Here is a 23,229-nt window from a genome sequence, read left to right as displayed (position 1 = left end):
CTGACTAGTTTGTAACAGGCCACCAGATCCCCCTTCCTCCTTCTCTTATGGAGTTCTTGGTAGCTTTTTGTTAGCTCAAACTAATCGAAGCACAAAGAGGGTATTTTTCTTTGCATATGAAGCACTAGAATGTCTTCTGGGTTATGTTGGGGGCTGTGGATCCAGTCATCTTGGGCATTAGCCCTATGGCCATCTCCAGTACCAAGAGGACAAGGCATGAAACTTCCTACTGAGGACATGATCAAAAGCAGTGTGAAATGTTTTGTTTTTCTCCCTTTGAGCTTGAATTTGTATGTGAGTCACTTTGTTCGAGCAGTTACATGCTTGTCTGAGCTGACAAATAGAGTCTGAGTATGACTAAACAGTCCTTTACCTGAAGTTCCTTTTGGAAAGAACTATTTGCTTTTTACTCTTTCTATTGTCAACAATAATTGTGTAAATGTTACAGTCAAAATATTTCCTTCTCTGGCAACTCCCGAGACAGCCACAAGCTGCCTACAGTCCTGTTACAAAAACCGGGCATGTTTTTGTGAGTGCTGCTGGGATGAACAGCTTTCTCAGCATGGTTGAGTACACCCCAAGAGAAAGCTCACTCTTGTGCTTTGACAACCAACGTGGGAAGCCTGTCCTTTTTATATATCACACTGTGCTAAATGGTGTGAAGTAATAGTGAACCTAGCCTGGATTACCCTACTGTAAGGTAGCCATGAAAACCAGTAGTACTCAGGGAAATTCTTTCCCCAAATTTATCTCCCCAAGAGCTGTCCCGCTACCAGCCCAGAAGGGCTATGTATATGTTAGGGGGATAGATGAGACTGTACAGCATGTTTTAAGAAATCCTGCTCCAGCTGTTAAGGTAACAGGCACCTTTGTCTCAGTTTCTCTGCCCTTGTCTCTCTCTTTGCTGTTGCCTGTGTTTCCATGTCTGGAGCAATCTCCTTTCTCTCCTTCTAGCAGCCTCCTCTCCTCAGAACTTTCTTCTTCAACTACAGTGTAAATCACTTGAAGCCCGGATGTGGCAATCTCCGATGGCTGTTCAGTCCCTGTGCAAGAACCATGACTTTTTCATATGTTTTATTGGGTCAACTGTAGTTGGGAGAGTTGTTAGATAAGCTTCTGGGCACAAAAGCATGACTGTATGCTTTGTATTCTCTCTAGGCAGGGGCACTGTCCATCCCTGTTTGTGAAGATGATTTGTGGACATGGGCATCTCCTGCCTGCCTTGCTGACCAGGCTTTGTCAGCTTATTTATTATCAGGTTAGTGAAGACCCTCATGCTTAAGGCTGTCTTGGCCTCTGCATGCGAAGCATGTGGTGCATGCCCATCTGAGCCGCACTGCAGAGAGTGTTCTGCAGCCTGTTACTTTCCAAAGAAATCTTGCATTGGACAAGTGTCCAAACTCAATCTCTGGAAGTACTAACAGTAGGATTTTCCTGGAGTGTTAACTTAGCCCCTGGCACATTCTGTACTGCATGGTTAAAGTCTGTTAAGCAGTGAAGATACCAAGAACACATGGCTGGATTAATCCTTAGACTTCCAGATTCTGTGGCTTTTAATTCTGTGCCTGCATTCCTTCATTAACATAGACTTTGCATGTGATGTTTGGAGTGATGCACTGACAGTTAGTTAAGAGGAACATTTAGACATTACAGGAGCTGGGTAAATGTTGCAACAGTTTGAAGATGGTCTGTGCCCTCAAACTTTCATTCTGAATGGGTACAAGCAGTATTACACACCAAATCACATTCCCCAGCTTGCAATTTTGGGGCTACATTGTGTGTTCTGCCTCACGAGAGATGCAGACACAGAGAGCATAGCTCAGGAAAGGGTGGGGAGTTGCTTTTTGTATCATCTTTGTATCCCCTGAATTGTCCACTGGTGCAGCCTCTTATGCCTAGTAATCAGTTCTGCCTGTCCTAACCCTCTCCCATGCTGGGAGTTAACACACAGCTGCCTTATGCTGTTTCTGTTCTTGCTGAATTCCCTCAGGTCATTTCAAAGTCACTGTGCTGGAGGGGTATAAGATGTGTGTAGCACGTTACCACTTAGCCAGCTTCTAGGAGATATAGTTCTGGGTTTCAAATATCTTGTATGGCCACTAGTTTTTAGGGTATCCTTGGTTTTGTGCCCTTCACTCTGTTCTGAAAGGGTTAAGTTGTGAGGCTGGTAAACGATTCCAACTACAGCAGAATCTGGAAGACCAGAAGTCTCTGAACTTGTGCGAGAGTGGAACTGATGTTTAGTTGCACTGAGCTGCTGTTGCAGGATTCTTACATTGCTACTATTCATGTCCTTCAAAAACAGTGAAATGCATCCCTTCAGCTGCTGTTTCTGTTTATCTGCAGGGTCCTTCCCTAAACGAGGCTCACATCTTGGGACTGGCTGCCTTTGTGGTTCACTTATGCGAATGCAAGTCCTTCATTCCTGAAGTGGATGTGGGATCCCTGGCTCCTCAGCCTGGCTCTGGAAGGGGTCTTCTTGTTACTGAGTTCTGTGACCGTTTACTGGCCTGCAGGACAGGGGAGTCCTTAGCCTTCTGCTTGAGGTGAGGGCCTTTGGCCATCAAATGTTTGGTTTCCCTATTTAGAGTGCCAGGTTGGATTTCCCACAAGCAGAAATATGGGCCAGTGCATTCTGTCATACAGGAAGGCCCTAGGTATAGCTCTTACACCAGAGTCCACAGTAGGATTTGGCCTAAGCATCCTTTTGCTTGAAAATAGAAGTTACTTTGCCCACTTGTAGGCTGTGTCAGCAACTTGCTGAGACCCCAGGGCAGTCTCTCATTGCCTTGATTTAAAGCTCACTGAAGTCACCCTCATCTTTTAGGGAGAGGTGGGCAGATGGAAACCCCAACTATGCCTGGATATCTCTGGTCAAGTGGAAGCATGGTGTAGCTGTGATCTCCACAGGCCACACCCCTTACTAAAAGGGAAGAGGCCTCTGGAGTTCACTTGGACTCGCACAATACAGAGCCTTCAAGCTTGTACCCAGAGACACAGAGAGCACAGGCTTTATGGTTTTGTCCTTGCCTTTTCCCCAACTTCCTGTGCCAGCTTCTAAAATAATGGATGTAGTTACCTTGACAGCTTTTTCCTTTAAAATCTATTGTTAAAGCTTGCACAGGGATTGCACTGTTGGACTAGGGGGGCACTGGGTACTGCTAAAAGTGTTCAGGATCATCATTGGTGGCATCCTTGGATCTGTCTTGAACCTGGAACTTCTTGGATTGAAAGCGACAGTGGTTAAAAGAAGGAAAGACATAGCAAATTGGCTAAGCCAAGTAACTGCTGTCTCTTTCCTCAGGTTTTGTACTGCAGCAGTTTCTTATTATCTCTGCAAGTTTTCCTCCCTTCCTCATGGCAACTTATGCAGCTTCCTTCCTCCTGGCCTTTTAAAGAAGGTAAAAGGTGCATCAAGTCCTGCTTTGCCTAACTTGTTAAAAATGCAGTACCAGGGCAACTTTTTGAGTGCTCAGGCTTAACAGCACTAACTGCAGTATTTACCCTGACTGCATGTTGGGATCTGAGTCTCTTTTCTGTTAGCTCACGCCTCGTGGAATGAACAATTTTGGAGCAACTCTGCATTGCTATGGCTTAACGATGCCCTGAAAGACTCTGATGTCTAAAATTGTACCCTGCACACACTCCGTGATTTGGGACCTTGGAAAAAGCCCTCTGGGTGTTGGCAATTTGACATATTTTCAGATTTTTGTGTGAACACTGTGGGTGGGTGGAATGAGAAACAGCTAAGTCTGCTGAGTTCCCCTGGGCTGCAGGTGGGGGGTTTAATTTGCTGTAGTACAAAGGAACTGACCCATGAATTCTCTGTTTCAGAGCTTGGATTTTTAGTGAACATTACAGTTTTTGCTTCCATTTGGGAAACCTGTTTGTGCAAATTATTGAACTTTTCATCACTGTTCACTGATGAAAGCAGTTTTTGCCCCTGGTGAAAGGTGTCCCTATTTTAGTTGCAGTATGTTGTGCCCCGGTTGAACTTGGAGGCTCGAGGAACTGGGCGTGAGGAGGAGGAAGTTGAACTGTCCTGGAGGTTCTTGTCTTGTCCCTCTGTGAGCTACACGAAAGCCAGTCTCTGTCTGTGGAAGCAAACACACTTCCAGGAACTCCTGAAGGAGAAAGTATTTCAGGTGAAAGTCACGCTTCGAGCTACATTTCATTCAGATCATAATGCTTGTACTTCAGAACTGCACTATGGGCTTTCCAGAATAGCTACAGGGTGATTAGTGTGTTGTGGTAATAGCTGCTACCTGAACAGGCTGTAGGTAGGAGATGGGGAGATGAATGCAGTCCAAGTGCTGGATGTTACGTGTAGACTTCAGAGATGGGGATAAGGTGCTGGTAGGAGGCATTTGGTTGTACAGAGAAGTTTAAAACAACAAATAGATCAAGATCTGATGTGTTACTGTCAGCTTGTACTGTGGGGGTGCTCTAATTATGACAATATAATAGACTAATTTCTGTCTGCCCACCTGTTTCATTTTTTGTAGGGATTGATCTGTAACAAGAACCAAATCTTTAAAAACACTTGCCTTTCCTGGTGCTCTGCTTATAGTCACGAAGCCTCCTACAGCACCCTGCAAGTGGATTAATGAGTCCTATATTGATACAAAGCACATTCATAAATGTTACAGACACTCATCTTACATTAACTTGAGGATGTGTCTTATGTGACGGTTGTTTCTCTGTCTGGTTTTTCATTAAGAAATCTGTCTTGTGTAGAGGAGTCCTGGCATATAGTGTTAACAAAGGTTTTACAGATTTATTTCATATACACTACCTGTAAAATTGGGCAGGCCTGTAAAGTACATATGGAGTGAAATATGTGACTGCTTTATTGCTAGCTCTTAGTATTATTCTAGTTTTCTCTTTATGTTATCATTTGTGTAGAGTGTCATATGCTCCATGCTGGTGTCTAGGTCTTAAATATCCATGTTAGATAGATAGATGTGGTGCTTTGTAGACTTGCCTTTGGTGTGTCACTTGACTTGTGTTTCTTACCAGGAGGATATTATGGGGACAAAAATAGTTCTTATTCCTGAGCAGAGATTCAGAACTGCCTGTAGCCTCCTGCTCTGTTGTAAACACAGTGCACTGGGATTGTACGGGAATGGTGGGAGTGAGCTGGATGTCGCAGAGGGCTCAGCTGCACTGGGCAGTCAGGCTGTAGAAACCTGGTGGCTTTGTTCTGCCCTAAAGGTGTGCTGATCCTCTGCTCTACCTCAGTTATCTTTCAGCGAGTGGCTGTTGTTTGAGCTTGAGATCCAGTCTGAAACAGATATCCTTTCTGCTTCTGAAAGGTAAGGGCAGTGTTACAATGGAGGTAGTTCACAATCTTTACCTTCTTAGTTTCAGAAGGTCCATGAGGACTAGGACAATGTAAATGCATGCTGTCTGTCCCTCTCCTTCCTTCCTTCCTTTGGTACAACCAGTGTTCATAGTTTCATGTTGATTTCTTATATGTGCCAGTCTGTTTGACAGTGTATTTCTGCTGTTCTATATGACGTTAGGGGCATTGTGTTCTTTTTAAAACAATGGAGAGAAAGCATGACGACTTGAAGAGGAAACCAATCTTTTGTTGTTTCATATTACAGGCAGGATTTCCATTACTGGGCTTTATACGAGTGGTATCTCCCTGCATCCTCTGCTTCCGGAGGCTGTGATGGGGACCTGGAAGAGGCATGTGGCATTCTAATTAATGCATTTCTAGACTTCTTCCAAAGGTATTTATCTCCTGTGATTTTCACAAGGACAGAAGCAACAGTTTCACTGGGGGTCTGAAAAACATAGTGGTTGGGGCAGTGTTTCCCTCTGAACCTGCAGCACTGTTAGAACTTCGTGTGTGAGGGTTTGTACATGTAGAGAGACACTCCAGACTTCCTGAGGGGTCTCTGTGACCCAGCGTTAAGCGCTGTCTGTCACTTGCTCCTTTGTAATGAGCATGTTGTACATGTGTGTCAGCAAAAGTTGTCTGACTTATTTCATAATGGTATAGTCATCTGCATACAGCATTTGATTCCCTCAGAAAATAGTTTCCTAGGGCAATCACTGGCTGCTTGTTTGTACATTGCAAAAGGAATAGAATGTGTGTTTGCCTGCAGCACTCTGTTAGCCTGCATTTCCAGCATAATTGATATAGATTTAAAAATCTAATTTTATAAAAACCTCTGAGAGTCCAATTTCACAATTAACACTTATAGAGTGGATTGCCTGAACATCTTTTAGCTGAACATTTTGAACAGCCTGGTTTGAATGAAGGGTTTATTATATCTTAAAGTTCTAAATAGGGGTGTTTGTGGACATCTCTGTAACCACCAGTATAATTCTCTACTGTGACTGTGGCTGATGTAAATCTCCAAGCCTGCTGTGGAAAACCTTTCTGGTTTGAATACCGATAACACCTGCCACCCCCCTCCTTCCCCTTGTCTCCCCCCCAGTGAACCCCACTCTGTACTCCATGTAGGTCCTGCTTGTACATATGTCTTCAGGCTGCTTCTGAACCTGGCAGGTCCTGGGTAGTCATCAGGAGTATCTCTTAATTTCAGGTCAGAGTTGGACAGCTGTGGCCCATTGAAGAAGTCGGAGTTTTCCACTCACAGTAGCACAGTCAATCCTGATATTCTCAGCAAATTACAGGTGATTTCAGATCACAATGCAAATCCCCATTTCAGATCCATAAACCTGGCATGACAAACCTCTAATAGTTCTGTATTGGTAAAATAGGGCTTGGATATTGTGCTGTATGTGGTGAAAACCTAAAGATGGATTGGAATGAAAACCCACTCAAATGTAGCGTGTTAATTTACATGCCCTTAAGGTGCCAAAGCAATCTAGGCTGCCCTGTGGCCCAGGTTCTGCCTACATGAATCCCAGCCTCATGAGGAGAGTTTGTGTTGCATGCAAAATGCAGTGATGTGCATGGATTTGTCTTGTCTTACAAAGATGGACGTTGGTAGCCCCTTCCACTCCCCGTGTTTTTGTTAGTACATATACATGCTGGTTTCTGAAGCTGGGAGTTTCCCAAGGTAGGAACAGTCTCCAGCTTACAAAGACACAATAAGTTCTACCAGACATTTTAGCTCACAGGCCCTTCTTCCAAATTGGTTCTAATTAGCAATCAAGCTGTTCTGTCTCTACCTGCAGCCAGCTGGCACTTAAAGGTGCAAATCCGTTCTACTCCAGAAAACAAAGCAATTCATTTTCACCCTCATAATTCTTACTAGCTGCCTCACTCAGCAGTGCAAACAAAAAGGAGTGCATATCAGCCTCCTTGAAGTCTCCCCTTTGGAAAGTGAAGTGTAATCTATGTGTGTAGTAGGCACATAATTACTGCAGGGTGTGAGTGATCACTAAAACCAGATGCTTCTGAAGCCAGGTTGTCAAACTACAGTGCAGATTTTGCAAGCCCTGTAGTACTTTGTAGAATTGCAATATAAAGAAATAAAAAGAAGCTCAAAAGAGTAACTGGGAACAGGTGCAAGGTTCAGGAAATTAGCTGACTTGCTGCAGGGGTTATTGATGGAAGAGTTGAGATTTCCTGGCAGGTGTGCAACAGCTGAAGTCTAAAATCACCTTAGTTGCTGGTACCCAGAGTCCCAGAGGATTTGAAATGCAGACAGGAGGAAAGTTCTGACTGGATTGCTTTCTTCCTTCCAGGAAATGGTACTTGAGCTGGGGGCCAGAAAGGTTTTGTCTGCAGGCCGCTTGCATGGCAGGGAACACTTCCTGTTTAGGGTGTTCCAGGCCAGATTAGCAAGTATAGGAAACGGCTTGGCTGTGGGTCAGCAGTTACGGAGACAGCAGGAGCTGCTACTGCAAAAAAGGTAAATACCGACTGGAGCCCAGAGCCTCTAAAATGCAGGCCAGTGTCAGAAACCCAGTTTGGCTGTGCACAGGTGCAGCGCGCTATTGGTACCTCTGATCTCCCTTGGTGGGGAGAGAGTGATGATGGGGGAAGGAGCATAACATCACACTGCGCTGGAAACTACTGTACCTAACCTTGTGTGGGAGGCCCAGGTTCATTCCCTACCCCAGGTATTTAGCTCTTGCTAAACACCGCCCTACCCTGGTGGACGATGCTGCTTAATTTGCAGTAAGATGCCACCCTCAAGACAGACTGTTTTCTCTGGTTCTTACCTGAAGGGGCACCACTTCTCCACTCAGCTGGAGCTCCTCAGTGGTCCTGTGTAGCAGATCAGAAAAATGGTGCCATTTGCAATACACTCACACAAACAGCTGGTGCACCTCAGGGGTGCCTGGTAGCTATTTGCTGCAGCTCAACCCCCCTGGTTACTTCATAGACCTTCATCTTATTTGGGAGGGGCAAGGAATTGAACCCTGCAATATCCTGCAGTAGGTAGAGTTCCAAGGACCTCCCTCTCCTCCATGACCCTGTTTCCAGCTGCCAGCACCCTGTCTCCCTGCCTGTGTTTACATGCTGCAATGAGGGGCATTTAACCTTTCCCAGGACACTATTTAGGGGGTCTTCTTCTGGGTAAGCAGAAAAGTCCCTGGTGAATAACCCTTAAGTGTCTCATCAGCAGATATTTAAGAGTCCAGACAAGGATTCTCAACTCTGTGAAAACCAAAGCTGTATGCACCATGACCTGAGCATTGCTGCGTTTTTCTATCCTCCTCTGGACTGAGGATTAATTTTTAAGCTTTGCTTTAGGATTCTTCTGGGTCTCCCTCCACCAGTCCTTATTACAACATGCCAAAGAGGAAAGAGAGTGACCTTGGATTGTGAAGATTTCTTTCATTTTGTCAACTCAGAGCTGGTACGTGCAACATCCCACACAACAGTAGCATTGTTGGTAATTGCGTGTGGAGAGAAAACCCTTAAAAATGTAGGAGTAGAAGGTTGGGGGGGATTGCATACCTGTATGCCCGAGGAGGAATGCAGTTGGAAAAGAAAAGATGCTGTACTTCCAGTGACCCACCACTGAGTGAACTCTTGTCTGCTTTTCTTTTTGTTAGAGGAACGTCTGCTCCAGAGGGTGTGTGCTCTCCTATGACATTACTGCTCATTTCTTCAGGGTACGTGCTAGTTCCTCCCTTGTATTCCATTTTCCATAGTATACAGAGACTAAAATTGTTTCCTTGTAAACGTGACCCATGCAATAAGAATGTGTAATTAGGAGTGAAATATGCTTTCTGTAGTGGTTTGGGAAATCAAGGCAAGAACTTGACCTCAACACAGTCCAAAAACTCATGTGTATGTGGAAAAGCACTAAAAGGAACAAACATTGCATTGGATCAGTGGACTATACTGTATGACTTCCAGTCCAAACAGCCTAATAATCTAGTTGGACCTTTCTGGGGGAAGTTGGGTCGTGTGTGCGGTTTCTCTTCCTGAACAATGCCATTCCCTACAGCTGCTTTTTATGAGTGGGCGTGAAATGCATCAGAGGGGTATGTTGCTATTCGGGCATGTTGCACTTGTCCTCCTTCAGGGGCTGCTGAGTGCCAGTTTGGATTGTCAGGAGTCGGTACAGGGGGTTAACGATGTGCTGGCCACATGTCGAACCAAGTGTCCCCTTCTGCTTTGCTCTGCGGGGGTAAGCAATCTCTCTTAGACTTTCTTTCCGGGTCATTGTTAAGCATGAATGGAGGCTGATCCTTCTGTAAAAAGGGCTCCCAGAGTATTGGTACCTGGGGCTTGGTCAGTTGCCTAAAACACCCAAACCAGAAGCACAAAGTCTTAACCCCAGCTTCAGAGCAAGGGGCGCCTTGGGAACAACTGATCTTGAACCCACTTGCATGGCATATGGCAGCAAGGAGCCTGCTACAGCCTGAGAAGACAGGTCCCTTTTCAGAATCATTTTAATTGAAAGAGGCAGGAACATGTGGCTAATGCCTTCCTTGTTAACAAATATGAGATGGTGGTGATCCTCGCACACTCCCCAGCAGAGCTGCCCTTGTCTCACTTTGCTGCCCCCTATTTCTACCACTGCTAACCTTGCTTGTTTTTGGGTTCCTTGCAGCGGTGGTGGCCAAGGCTGGAGCCAGTGCTTTGCTGCCAGTGGACCAGGCTGTCTGGGGCTTGCCTTCCACAAGAAATGCAGCGGCTGAAGAAGTGCCAGTGTTCTGCAACCAAGTGAGTGTGAGGCTGCAGCAGGGAGGAAAACAGCTTCTCAGCCTAGAAATCTTATGATTAAAACATGCCTGCCCCTGAGCTCTGGGCAAATGGGTTTGGCATTGCCATGATCCCTTGGTCAGATGGTCTAGAGAACTGCCAAAGGCTCTCTTGGGCACTGAACCATTATCTCTTCCCTTCCCCCATCAGGCCTTTGACCCGAGGTCCTGACTTCCCCCTCTTCCCACATGCACCCATGGGTGCCTTTCTCCTGAACTGCTGCACTCTGTTGTCATTTCTTAGCTTCCTCTCCTCAGAAGCAGCATTCTTCCTTCCGGATGCCCCTTGGATTTCAGCTGCATTTCTGCATTTCACTATTCAGCAGCAAGTGGCCCATAAAGGAAGAAGCAAGGTCCTGAGAAGGCTGGGCTCCAGCGCAGAGCAGGCAAGGCTGGACATCGGGAGCCCTTTGCCCTTTTCTTCCCCTAGAAACACCACTGGTAGAGAGCACCACCAGTGAACTCTAGATGTTGGCTCCCAGCTGCAGCAGGGAGCTGTAGGCTGAGGTGTACATGCAGGCCTGGAATGGTGGAATCCTGGGAGGGCTTTGACTAGGGCAGGGGTTTGGGAGACTCTTGGAAAGAAGCAGATCTCTGGGTTTTTCCAAAGCACTCTCCCTTCTCTAGTTCCTTATGCTAGCTCTTTGTAAGATGACTAGCACAGCCCAGTTTGGTGAGCTCTCCAATTCATTTGGGTATCTGTGGATCTGGGCCAGGTCTCAGTGTTGGTCCCTTCTGACTGCTGACCTCTGGGGAGGCTGGTTTCTACAGTTACCGATTATGTGATCTAGGGTGGAAGGTTGCCTTGAGAAGACATAGCCTGTGTTGCTTGGTGCTTCTAGTCACTGCTTCCCAGGCTCTCCTTCACCAGTGGTGGGGAAACTGTTGCCTCTTGCGGCACTGTCATGTGGTTCTTTTTTATGCTAGGCCGTTGAACAGCATGGCACTGCATGCAGAAGAGTGGTAAATCTCCAGGATGTACTGGCTTGGGGAAGGCTTATTTTATGGATGGCATGTACAGGTGTCAAGTCAATGTGTAAATAACGAGCAGCTTTTCTCACTTGCAGCTCCTGGTGTCTCTGCTCTTCTTCTCACTCCTGGACGTGATCTCAACAAGATTAGCACCACAGGTAAATCCACCCTGGGCCCACACTTAAAAGCAGGTTCCATCAGTGCACTCAGGTACACTGGCTTGTCTTGCCAGAGGCCAGGGGAAGAGAACATCCCAGGCTGAGCAGGACTGGCTAGTGCAGCTGTCTTCCTCTGCTCCTCTCCCACCATGACAGCTTTTCTTTGGTGTCTCTGGTGACTCCCTCCTTCCAAACCCTCCTGTGCAGTCAGTCTGATGCCTCATTCAGTGCAGTGCAGAGCATCTTTTATATTTACTGCAGGAGATGGGCCTGGTGCTTTATGGGGGGGGGCCCTAATGACCACCCAGCGCAGACTGCAGTGACTAGGAAGCATTGTGGGTGGATTAGTGTCAAACAGAGCAGGAAGGTGTTTGTCTAATGCCGCTGTCCCAAGCAAAGGAGACCCCAAGGTATGGACCAAAAGGATGAGGGTTGAATGATGTTTGAATGTTCACTGATGCCCAAATCCCCTGCAAGCTCAGTGCTGGTGTCTGCCCCCTGTACAGCTGGAGAAATGTCTTAGAGAAGCAGAGGGAGTAGCTGAGCTTGTGCGTGGAGCACAGCTTGGGTGTGCTCTGGAGGGGCAGCAGTGCCCCTGGGGAGACCCGGAGACTCCTGTGCTAGCACTGATGCATTGGATCCCTGTTAGGAAGCCTTGGCCTGAAGGGGGTTAAGGAGAAGGCTCCATCAGCCTGCTGAGCATGTTAGAGCTACCCTATCTCGATGTGGCCCTTTGGTTTGATGTGTACCAGCTCACAGGTAAGGCACTTCTGTCCTTCTCATGTACCCAGGAAGGGGTGGATGCTCATGAGACTTTGGAATGGTGCCTGGAGATCCTGCGCCACCTGGAAGAGCGGGGCATGTCCTGGCTGGTTCTCTTCCACTCTGTAGACAAAGGTGAGCAGAATCCTCTCTCCCCCACCCCTGTGAATGCCAAGCAAAAGGATTCTCCCCTCAAGCTGGTGGAGGTATTGTCTCAAGGGGACCCTGGGCCCCATGTTCACAGATCAGAGAGACATTAAGTGCAGTTTAAACAGAGATCATGGATTCTTGTCCCATTACCTGGCAACTCCGGTTGTTCCTATAGGTTTAATGTTTGCTTCTCTCTCCCAGCACGGCTTCCTCCCCTCTTCCCCTTAACTCGCTCTCTCCTTCACTTGTCTTTTATTGTAATTTATTGCTCCTTATACTCTGCTTTCCTTCCATACCATCTGAAGAAGTGGGCTGCAGCTCACAAAAGCTTGAGTTAATATCATGTATGTAAAATACATGCATAATCTCCTTTGTTTAGTCTATAAGGTGCAAATCTACGCTGCGTGCCTTGTAATTGCCCCCCAAAAACGACACTTCTCAAGGGAGCTTTTCCTGACTGAAGGTGTCTGGTATCATGTTGGGAGCTGTCAGCTGCTGTAGGTATTGGCAGGAGCTCAGCCAAGGCCTGCCAGATCCTCACTGAACCTGGCATGTTGCTTTTTTTCGAGAGAGAGCTGAGAACAAATAGCTTTCAACCTTCAGGTATTGGCAGTAATTCGCCTAGCATGAGTGCTGTGTGAGAACAGTCCTGCAAGCCTCTTCCCCAGCAGTGCCTTGACCCAGACTCAGCATATAAATAATCTCTGCTGGCTAGAAGGGACAGGGCCTACCGTCTGCACAGCTGTGGAAGTAATTGAACAGGCTCGGTGATCATTTTACCCACCCTTGCTTTGGAAATTACAGGCCATGGCTTCTATCATGTTCTACGCCGTGCAGTCTCTGACCAGTACATCAGGCTGCTGCCTCTTGCATTCTTCAGGTAACCAAAGAAATCCTATTAACTTTTACCCACTTGGGTATTTTCCCTTTTTTAAAAGTGCGGGGAGGAAATGGTTGGCTGTTCATAGGTTAGTGCCGTGCTCTGGGACTGAGCTGAGAACTTGGGCAAATCTGCATGTGGAGGAGAACTTGCAATCCAAGTGGTACTAGAAAGAAGTCTGAGCATCTCTGCTCGGGATAACTGCTTCACTGGAGTGACCCCTCCTGGCCTGTGTCTATCCCCCCTTGCGGGAGTGTTTCAAGGGCTTAGTTCTCTGGTACCTTCCAAAGCTAGGAATTGCCGTAGTCTTCTGAAGGCTGCTGCTGCTGCTTTGTTGATCAGGCTGCGGTGGCTTTCCCTGCTCCCTGGGACGCCTTTGCTCAGTGATGTTTTCACCAGTTAAGATTTGTGGAATCCCTCATTACAGCTGTTCAGCACAGCTCGGGGGTGTTCACGGATGGGTGTTCGCTGTCCTAGCTTTTGCAGAGGAGGCAGTGGAAATGCTGGGTCAGTTTAGCCGTTGCCCCTCTTGTGCATTAAACTGAATGGAGAGAGTGAATGCTAAGGGAACCTTTTGCTCATGCTTCTTGCTATGGTTCCTTCTAGCCTTATCCCCGGCTTTCACCAAGAGCTGTTTGTGCGAGAGCCTGGCTTCCTTGCTGTTGTCATTGACTCATATATTCAGCTTCTTCAGCTCTTTGTCGATGGCGGGAACGCTCCTGGATCAGACCAAGAGGCACAAAGCATGCATGCTGCAAACGCTGTGAGTGGTGGTCATGGTCCATTCCCTTCCAGCCAGCCAGGCCTGTTGCCCCTCCCCGGAAGCTACAGTAGGTCTCCCTCTTCTCACTGCCCTACACAAATATTGACTCTCCAAAATGGCCAATGCAGTTGAGGTGGGTAGTGCTCAGCCCAGCGGAGCACTAACAGCCTGTGGGGGCTGATGTCAAACAGCTTCCCATCAGCAGCACTAGCACAGGAGCTTAGAGCACCCTTTCATGTGTGCCTGTGGCATAGAGATCCAGCCCGGGTGTAGCTGGGAGGGCAGGTATGCAGACGGCTTGTGCAGCAACAGGCAGTGCCCTGTGCCTGCAGTCGTGATCCTGAACCCAACCTCTTTTCCCCAGGTGGATTCTTTAGAAGCAATAACAAAGGCGCGGCAGTTCCTGCTTCATTCAATCCCCCGGTGCCCCAGGAAGAGCTTTACAAATGTGCACCAGGTATGTGGGGTCTTCCCCTCCCTTTCAGCCTGGGGGCTGCATGTCTTGCTCGCTGCCCACACGTATGCACCCCTTTGTCCTCCTCACAAGACTGACTCTGCCCAGTTCCCCAAGCGCACGGCATCACCTGCCTGAGGACAGGCTGCCCATGCAATACTGTACGCTCCCCTCCTCTCTAGCAGGCTCTACCTGTTCAAATGATATTTGTACTTTCTTACAAGTTTCTCCTCAAACTTTGTGCTTAAGAGCTGTGAGAAGCGTCCAGCTCACTTGAACCACAGCCTCTGCATGTCCCGTGGTGTGGCTCTCCTTAAATGTTAACACCCACTGCTCAGATGAGTCAGTACCAGTCCCATCCCCAGCAGAGGCACACCTCAGCTGTTGGCAGACAGCATGACCTGGCACTGATCTTGGCTCTTTCTGAAGCAGCAGTGAGCCCCTAATATCAGCTTCCCCCCCCAGTTCCTGGACCTCTGCAAAGAGTTCGACCCAGAGATGACAGCTGCTCTCTTGCACTACTCGAAGCCTGCAGCTGACCTGGAGTACCATGATGGCCCAGATCTTTTCTGAGTGGGACTTGCGAGCCATGAATCTGGCCCTGCAGCCGCAGAGATGAGGGTCTAGCAAGATGCAGCTTCTGGAATCCAGAGCGGCTGGGCCGGCCCGCTGCTCCCCCTTGCAACCAGGATGGCTGGGTTCCGATTTCCTCTGTAAATAATTTATTACAAGCATAACCATGAAGCTCTCGTTACAATAAAAAGTTGGTTACAAATTTCATTTTAGACTTTGGGAATCATGATCATTTAAAACCCAGGTCTGATGGAATCGCTCGTGGCCCCCTGGACGCCACCCACCAGGAAGCGCCGGAGGGGCCTGTGGCTTGTGCAGCTACATCCCAGGGGCAGCACGACGGGTTGGATCAGCCTGTGGGTGGAGGGGGACTGAACCCCTGGCTTCCTTAGATTAGACGGTGATTGCTTAGGACGACACGGCTGAATCAGACAGAAGCACGGAGAATCACAGCATGGTCAAAGCTTTCTTGTTTTTTTGTTTTGTTTTGTTTTTTTCCCGAGCAAGCTGAAGCGAGTTCCCCCGAGTCGTTTCGGAGACTAGTGAAATGTTGATGAGAAATCCCCACGCTGCAGTACGGTTTCTACAAAGCCAGATATCCAGGACACCCCAGCTGCCCTTCAGGTGGGCTCCTGTTGGGCAGTCACTTCTGGCTTCACTGCCTGGCTCTCTGCAGTCCCCGTAGCATTCAAGAGGAGGATCTGCTCTGGCTCCAGTGGCTTGGCTTTGTCTTGATTCTGGGTGAGGGGGTGCACCATGGACATGTGGACGTTCAGGTTGTGGGCTTTCTCAAAGCGCTTCCCGCACTGGTCACAGGCAAACTCCAGCTCTGCCTCTGCTTTATGTTTGGTCATGTGGTATTTGAGAGACGCCCGCTGCCTGCACTGGAAGCCACAGATTTCACACCTGGAAGGCAAGACACTGCATGAGCAACACCACGACGGCCCCAAATGCAGCTGCTGGGGGTTGTTGCATGTTGGGAAGCGTATTCTGCCTGCCTGATCGAAGAGCAGAAACAAAACAAAAAAAAAAGTCTGCCCCACGCAATCCTGGTGGTGGCTGACACCATCCATTAGAGCCACCAAGACTGCAGGGGAAGGGCACAAGAGCAGCTCTGTACTCATGTGTTTCAGCTCAGGCAGAACAAAGGAGAGAGGGGATCAAGCCCAAAGGGAATGCTGCAGGGCTGGGATAAAAGGCAGCTCAAAAGCCAGCGACTCCCTGACATGTCAGACCAGCATAAGACAACTTGTCATCTGGTGCAGACCACGACCAGTTCCTGTTTCCTGAGGGGGTGGGAAGCAGTGGTTGCTACGCTTCCTAGCACAGGAAGCAGAAGTATGAAGACCCTGCTTTCCAGGGGCCTAAATGGCCCGGGCTGATTCAAACTAGCTTTAGAAAGATTTGGGCCCAGAGCCCTTCCTCCTGCTTTCAGAAACTAGAAATCCACATTAATTGTCAGCCCCCAGGCAGAATTGTCTCTTCCTCTTGGGGTGTTCTCTGCTGTGGAGAACTTCACACTTCTCACAGTGACTGCTGCAACAGCAAGTGGATCCAAAGCATCACCTACCCTGAGGCTTTTCTAAGTGGCTTTCACATGGGCAACAGTCCTCTGCTTCCCTGACTAATGGGCAGCACAGATGCTGCCTCTTCATCTTGGATATTTGCCAAATCAGTGTGTGTGTGTTGGTTTGTTTTGTTTTTTTTTCAACCAGGGTGCCATTAAATCCTTTTAAGACCCGGGTGCTAGCACTGTTCAGTGGGAAAACCTGATGCACAAGACAAACCCAGAAATGTCAAATAGGAACCCACAGCTGGGGTCTTTCTGAGTTGCAACAGGAAAACTGCTCAACGTTTTTCTTCAATTTAAAAAAGGAAAATTAAGAGCTGGCATTTTCCAAAGGTGTCTTGAGTCTAAATCTAGGTTCTTAATGAAGCCGGACAGACTCATTCCTGCTTGGAGTGACCAGACGTGCGTGAAAAAACTAGCAGGAACCAGCATTGGTTGGGGCCACCTGCCAACACTGATGCTGTCTATTCATTTACCTCCTGCTTCTCCCCCACCCCGGGTACGTGCCAGGACATACAGGGGCACTTACTGGAGAGGCTTTGCTCCCGAGTGGCGCATCTGATGGACCGAGAGGTGTTTGCGTTGCTTGAAGGTCTGCCCACATTCGTCACAGATATAATTGCGTACCTCTGCAATGAGAGCAGTGGAACATTGATGGGGCTGAGGGCACTGCTAACAGGCCCCACGCTGGCAGCTTTTCAGAGCTCCTTTCCCAGCTGAAACTGGAGCCATCACTTTGTTTCTCTCATGTGGTGGCACAGCAGAGGCTTATTTATGCCCACTCAGGTAGGGAAGGAGGTGGGGAGGCTGGGTAAGGACAGACATACCAGTGTGGATGAGTTTCACGTGGCGCTGCAGGTACCGATCAATCATGAACACCTTGTTGCACCCAGGGTGCGGGCAGGGCCTCTCCCGAACCTCCTCATGATGCTCCTTTATGTGTTTCTAAAGACAAGGACCAAGAGAGACACCTGGGGACTCCTCTGAAAGTCCAGAGTGGGTTTTCCAGAGCATGCCACAGCATGCCTCCCCGCACGGCAAGCCCCAGGGCAGAGCGGGCACTGCTGCAGCCTTTCCTGGCAGCCTACAAGTAGGCTCCGCCCTTGCTGCAAGTGACAGGTGCCAGCATGGAGCTGTCAGTTGCAGCAGGCCTGAAGGCTGAGCCCTTCTCTAGGGGTTTTAGCGGAGGAGCCTGATTCCCACAGCCGTTCAGTACCAAGTAGCTCATTACCAGCAGGCCAATGGGTGGCTGTTGGGACAGAGGATGAGGCATGCTACAAAAGGAGCACAGATACACAATCACACAAGATCACTCACCCGTGCTGTCTGGCTGGGAGTGAGGGGCTGATGCCCAGCTGAGAGAGCTGGAGGGTAGCTTCCAGACTGATCCTAATCCTCTGCTGACAGGAGAGACCTCCTGCACCTTTCAATACCTGGCAACGGCAGCAGCACCCCTTGCCATGCAAGTCAGCACAAGCCAGATGCTTCCTTCTTGACTTACCTTCATGCCGTCGGCCCCTCTGTACACAGCTGTGCATCCCTGGTAAGGACACTTGTAAATGGTAGGCAGTTCCTCTCTGAAAGGCAGAGAATTGCCACCGTGAGACTGAGTCAACCTCATGGGGTTTCCCTCCTCAAACCTGCACTCTGTTACCTTTCACACTTGATCTTTTTCTTCCAGCCTGGCTTGGGCCCTGGCTTCTTCCTTATTTTGGGCTCTTCTGCCTTTTTTGCATCTTTGCTTTCACTCTTTTTGCTGGACCCCCTTGAGGAAGGAACAGGGATGAGAAGTGAATGAGACTGTGTTGGAGAACTGAACTGTGAAATCGTGGCAGTGCTGCCTTTTAACTTGCAATACAGCATGGCTCAGAGAACAGAAGAAACATAAGCTCGTTGCAGCCAGGTGGGACAGAAGCGGCAGTGCACTGCACACAGGACTGGTGGTGGGGAATAGGGCCTATGACTGAAATTATGAGGCTAAGGCACAGCCAGCTGCAGTTGCTGACAGGCTGGGGAGAGGGTGGTGGTGCTATGGGGAGCTCAGATCCCAAGGCTGACTGAAAAGCACCCTTCCCTGGGGGTAGAGGAAGCCCATGCCACACCTAGTCCATGGACAAAGACACCAGAACCATGTTCATCTTTAGCAGAGACAAGAAAGGCTCTTACTTCTTTTCTGAGTAAGGCTCAAAGGAATCGTCTGAAGATGGTGCGTTTCTCTTATCATTTTCATCTTCACTCAAGAAGTCTCTGAGAAAAAGAACAGGCGCTTTACTCAGGCAGGGCTTGGCCAGCACCAGGCACTCGGATGCTCTGGTCTCATCATCATTCATTCTTCACCGCGCTAATGCATTCATCTCCCCGGCAGGAAGTCGCAACAACCTGGGCTGCAAAAGCTTCTCCGCTACAGCCTCAGTGCACACAACCCTCCCTTCCACAAAACACAGGAAGCTACCAGATGAGTCCCTCCCGAAACTAAAGCCCCATAAAAATAATCTGGATGTTTTAATGAGAAAATCTGGCAGTTCTACCACCAGCCTTTCCTGGAAGAGCTGGGACAGGTGATCTACATAGAGCAAGACAGTGAAGCCGTTGTTCTTCAATGCCTCCTTTCTGACTGCACTTATCTAAGTTGGGGCTCTCTGTGCTAATTATATGGACAGGAGTAATTAACTCAGGAGGCCAAAGAACCCAGCAGCATCTTTTACATCGGTTTTTAACATGTTTCACCAAGGGCCTGAAGTCGAAGGTTGCCAAAGGCAGCACCAGACCTTTGACATCAATGTCAAATAGCCCCAGATACAGTTTTATTTCACAGATATTAGGGTCCAAAGGAACCTCAACAGATCGTCAAGTCTGACCCCCTGCCCCGGGCAGCAAAGAGCGCTGGGGTCAGATGACGGCAGCCAGGTGCATGTCCAGCCTTCTCTTAAAGACCCGCAAGGTAGGGGAGAGCATCACCTCCCTTGGACACCCATTCCAGATTCTGACAAGCCTTACTATAAAGAAGTTCTTCCTGATGTCTAACCTAAATCTGCTTTCTGCTAGTTTGTGGTTGTTATTTCTAGTTACTCCAAGGGGTGCTTTGGTAAACAGAGCATCTCCTATCCCTTGCTTCGTTCTCCCTGATTAATTTATACACAGCTACAAGATCACCTCTCAGCCTTCTTTTGCAGAGGCTGAAGAGATTCAGAACCTGCCTCTGAGAATTTGGGCCAAGTCTCTTCTGCTGATTCATATGGTTTGATGGACTGGAGAAGCTGACAGGCTCCAAGCCACCTGGGAACCCCATGGGAAATGTGTCCTCTTGTAAAGGGAACCAAGGCTTCTCTGGAAGTGCAGCCTGCTGGATTCTGCTGTGGGCATCTGCACTAATGAGCACCACCAGGATCCAGATCTACAGGAGCTAGGAGGGTAGCAGAAATGCCAGACAAGTCTTCAGGACTGGCTGTGGAGCAGAGCAACAGCTACAGCTAACCCCACCACAGAGCCGGGCAAGAGCAGGCTAGTACTTGTCAGAGCGGAAGGTCCTTAAGAGACACAGAGGATCTATTTTGCTGGAAACTCTCTCAGGAGCTGTTGAAAGCATCTGCCTCTAGAAGGGATTTCAAGCACCATCAAAAGGGAAACCAAGCAACACTATGCAAACAGCCAGAGGGGTGAATCCAGCATGTCAGCTAAAGAGCTGCTGGTGCTATCGCTACCAAGAAACTACTGTGTGGGTCAGGGAACAAGGGGCACAGACCGCTCTGCGGAGGGAGGACACCCCTAGGCCGAGCATTCTCATGCTTGCAAAGACATTTAAGCTGTGTTAAACCCACTCTTCTCTCACCCCTCAGAAAGGTCACTGAACTCGTCTTTTACCCGCTCATCCGACGTTGGAGACAGAACCTGCTTCCCACTCAACTGTCCTAGGAAAGGAAGGAGAACACCACATGTTACATATGCACAGCAGCAGCTGAGCCCGCGAGGATGGCTGCGGAGAAGGTCGCGCTGGAGAAACTTGGTGTAGCAGCTTGTTACATAAAAGAGATGCAGGACCAAACCCCTTCCAGTGGCCGAGGCTATAGCTCCTGGGCTGTGGAGACCATGTGGGATTTCCCCTTCTCCCACATCCCTCTACAGGCCCCTGGCTCCACCCAGCAGCAGCCTCTGGCTGTGGCATGTTAAAAAATGAGCCTTCAATGGCATCTTCCTGTTGCTAGCAACCAGGCATCTCTCAGCAGGTTTGGGAGCACGGTGCAGGACACTGAGTGGGGTTGCTCCCATCCCTGGGATCGTCCCAGCCTGGGTTAACAAGGGCAATGGGAGGAGGGAGAGGGGATTAAGGTGCCCAACCCGATACTCTCCATCCAGCCCTGGAGCTGCACCAGACACTTCCCCAGTCTTCCGAGGGGAGTTGCTGCAAGGGGGAGGGCAGGGCACTCCAAGACTCACGTTTGAGTGATTAAAATGAAGGACAGGGCAGTGGCCCCAAGCTGTGGGAGGGAACTAACCTGTCCCAAACACAGCCCTTTCCCCGGAGGACTGCTGTCAGGTGAGCGAGATGCTGGCCCAAACACAGGGTGGGGCCTGGACACGGGGACGAGCTGCTCACTGACACTGCACTTGTTTTTTCCCCCACACGGCTCGGGCAGCACTTTCCACCTTGAGCCCCTAGGGACCAGGCAGGTCTCATTCCCTTCTGCAGCCAAGGGAGTGGGGGCAAAGGAACTTACCGGAGGTTGGGAAGCAAGGTGGTGGCAGAGCCATGCTTGGCACCTGTAGAGTCTTGACACCCAGCCCCATGCCCCTTCTCTTCTCCATGTGTTTTGGAACCTGCCTGCTGCAAGTTTCCTGCTGGCGTGGGTGCCACCCTGGAGGACCCAGTACTGCTGAGGGCAGAGGGCTGCAACTTAGGCCAAGCACTTACCTGGGGCACCGCTCAGCGGTGAGGCAGCCGGGGGCAGTGCTTTCTCCTGCAGGGAGGCCGTGCCATCCAGCTGCAAGTGAGATGAATCCCCGCTCTGTGACGTCAGGGTCTCTGAGCTTGGTGCCGCTGCGGCCCCTTTGCTTCCTGGCACCTGGCAAACGGCTGTCCTTGCAGGGGCCTGCTGAGGCATGGGAGCCGCATCCGCCCCAGCCCCGTTGTCCGTCAGGCGCTGGGCTGCGCCCTTGTCCCACTCCCATTTCACGGCCAAGGCGTTATCTACGAGCACGGCGCTGCAGTCCGAGTCCGTGTCCATGACATAGTCGTGCCCATTGCCGCAACCCCACACAGCACGGATGATCCCGCAATACTCGGATGACAGCACACTCTGCAGAGTTGGCACTGATGGGCAGCCCCCGGCGTGGGTGTGGGTCCACGTCACCAGGCTGCGCAGGCACTGGGGGCTGGACGTGATCAGATCCACTGCGGAGAGGGAACGGCATCAGTGTGGTCAGCCTCCCAGGCTGGTGCTACCGCCCCTCCGACCAGCCAGCACAGGAGAGCACGGCTCAGGGGCCTTGGCACATCGCCCAGCCATCCCTCTCCTCCCCTCCAGTGATGCTGCCTGGGCCCCAGGACCCGACACATCATGACCCTGAGAGTCACTGCTGAATGCCGGGGAAAACCCAGCAGGGGCCCCGGGCTCTGCCCTGACACGAGGAAGCCTAGCACTTACCCAAACAGGAGGCTCCTTCTTCCGTCCCTGGCTGGGCCTGGACGTCACTACTCCTACGCGCCAGAGAAAAGCAACGCGTAGGAAGTGAGGGTAGGAAGGGATCTCGGGAGGTCACATCTAGTCCAACCCCCTGCTCCAAGCAAGACCAGCCCCAACTACATCATCCCAGCCAGGGTTTTGTTGAGCTGAGGCTTAAAAATCTCCAAGGATGGAGACTCTACCACCTCTTTGGGGAGCCTATTTCAGGCTTCACTGCCCTCCTAGTGAGAAAGCTCTTCCTAATATCCAACCTCAACTTCCCCTGCTGCAGCTTAAGCCCGTTGCTCCTTGTCCTGCTATCTGACCCCACTAGGAACAGCCCAGCTCCGTCCTCCTCAGGATGAAGCGTTGCTGGCTAGGTCAGAGTGGACTGGCAGGGCACAGACCAGCAAACCCTGGTGAGAAACCACATCTCCCCTTTGGCCACGCGAATGCTAAAACAGACACCTGGAAATACCATGTGCACGCGCATATACACACACAACCAACCACACACAGAGCAACATGCTCCTTGGCCACGTATGCGCTTGCATGAACATGCACGCATGTACACGCAAATGTGTATGCATAGCAACGTGCTCCTTGTCCATGCGCATGCATAAACACGCATACACAGATCAACATGCTCCTCGGCCACATACGCGCTTGCATGCACATGTATGCACAAACATGCACACACGGCAACGTGCTCCTCGTCCGTGCGCACGAGCACGCCCGCACCCAGCGCCGTACTTGGCCGCGGGCTTGGCGTGGCCGCCGGGCGTGGCGTTGACGTGCTGCAGGAAGGTCTTGAGCAGCCCGTGGCACTTGTAGAACTGGGCGTGACACTTCTTGCAGACGTAGGGCGGCAGGCCGGCATCGCAGCGCACAGCCACCCCCAGCAGGCGCTGGAAGTCGGCGAAGAAGGCCTGGTCCCGGCGGCGCTGGCGTGGCGAGCTCTCGCTGGCCCCGGGCGCGCGGCCGAAGGCATGGCGCAGGTTGCGTGCCGAGAACTTGCCGTGGCACAGGCGGCAGTACCCGGAGCTCAGCGCCCGCCCGGGCCCTGCGGGGAGGGAGAGAGGGAAGGAGGGGTCAGCTCTCAGGGTCCCCGCGGCCTTCCCGGCCCCGGCCCGGTGGG

At 50.0% G+C, this 23,229-nt stretch overlaps 2 protein-coding genes across 3 annotated transcripts in view; one reads left to right on the top strand and one right to left on the bottom strand.

Moving 5' to 3' along the window:
- Positions 1 to 15,066, top strand: part of FANCA (Fanconi anemia complementation group A) — a 39,260-nt gene extending 24,194 nt beyond the window's left edge. Inside the window, exons 25-43 of one of the 2 annotated variants that reach the window (XM_019536050.1) lie at positions 1,159 to 1,258; positions 2,347 to 2,546; positions 3,305 to 3,401; positions 3,969 to 4,145; positions 5,242 to 5,315; positions 5,610 to 5,738; positions 6,561 to 6,651; positions 7,672 to 7,838; positions 8,687 to 8,792; positions 8,992 to 9,051; positions 9,468 to 9,572; positions 9,999 to 10,111; positions 10,394 to 10,535; positions 11,217 to 11,279; positions 12,071 to 12,176; positions 12,996 to 13,071; positions 13,678 to 13,834; positions 14,199 to 14,291; positions 14,754 to 15,066. In XM_019536050.1, coding sequence (XP_019391595.1) covers positions 1,159 to 1,258; positions 2,347 to 2,546; positions 3,305 to 3,401; positions 3,969 to 4,145; positions 5,242 to 5,315; positions 5,610 to 5,738; positions 6,561 to 6,651; positions 7,672 to 7,838; positions 8,687 to 8,792; positions 8,992 to 9,051; positions 9,468 to 9,572; positions 9,999 to 10,111; positions 10,394 to 10,535; positions 11,217 to 11,279; positions 12,071 to 12,176; positions 12,996 to 13,071; positions 13,678 to 13,834; positions 14,199 to 14,291; positions 14,754 to 14,861 — 2,164 coding nt within the window. In that variant the 3' untranslated portion in view covers positions 14,862 to 15,066. Of the gene's footprint in view, positions 1 to 1,158; positions 1,259 to 2,346; positions 2,547 to 3,304; positions 3,402 to 3,968; positions 4,146 to 5,241; positions 5,316 to 5,609; positions 5,739 to 6,560; positions 6,652 to 7,671; positions 7,839 to 8,686; positions 8,793 to 8,991; positions 9,052 to 9,467; positions 9,573 to 9,998; positions 10,112 to 10,393; positions 10,536 to 11,216; positions 11,280 to 12,070; positions 12,177 to 12,995; positions 13,072 to 13,677; positions 13,835 to 14,198; positions 14,292 to 14,753 lie in introns of those variants that run through there. The other variant, XM_019536051.1, reaches the window with a different exon arrangement.
- A 285-nt stretch (positions 15,067 to 15,351) lies between these two features.
- Positions 15,352 to 23,227, bottom strand: ZNF276 (zinc finger protein 276; the record flags this gene model as incomplete). The annotated part of the gene is made up of 10 exons (XM_019535459.1): positions 15,352 to 15,767; positions 16,961 to 17,060; positions 17,259 to 17,376; positions 17,933 to 18,008; positions 18,086 to 18,196; positions 18,598 to 18,678; positions 20,261 to 20,339; positions 21,341 to 21,820; positions 22,074 to 22,126; positions 22,845 to 23,227. Coding segments are annotated over 10 exons (1,767 nt in total), but the record flags the coding sequence as incomplete, so codon positions are not given.
- Between the last annotated feature and the right edge of the window lie 2 nt (positions 23,228 to 23,229).

This window comes from Crocodylus porosus, unplaced genomic scaffold, assembly GCF_001723895.1.
Source record: "Crocodylus porosus isolate Cpor-Errol unplaced genomic scaffold, CroPor_comp1, whole genome shotgun sequence".
Classification (NCBI taxonomy): domain Eukaryota; kingdom Metazoa; phylum Chordata; order Crocodylia; family Crocodylidae; genus Crocodylus; species Crocodylus porosus.
The sequence above is the reverse complement of the archived record's forward strand: the minus strand, read 5'-3'. Positions and strand labels throughout refer to the sequence as shown.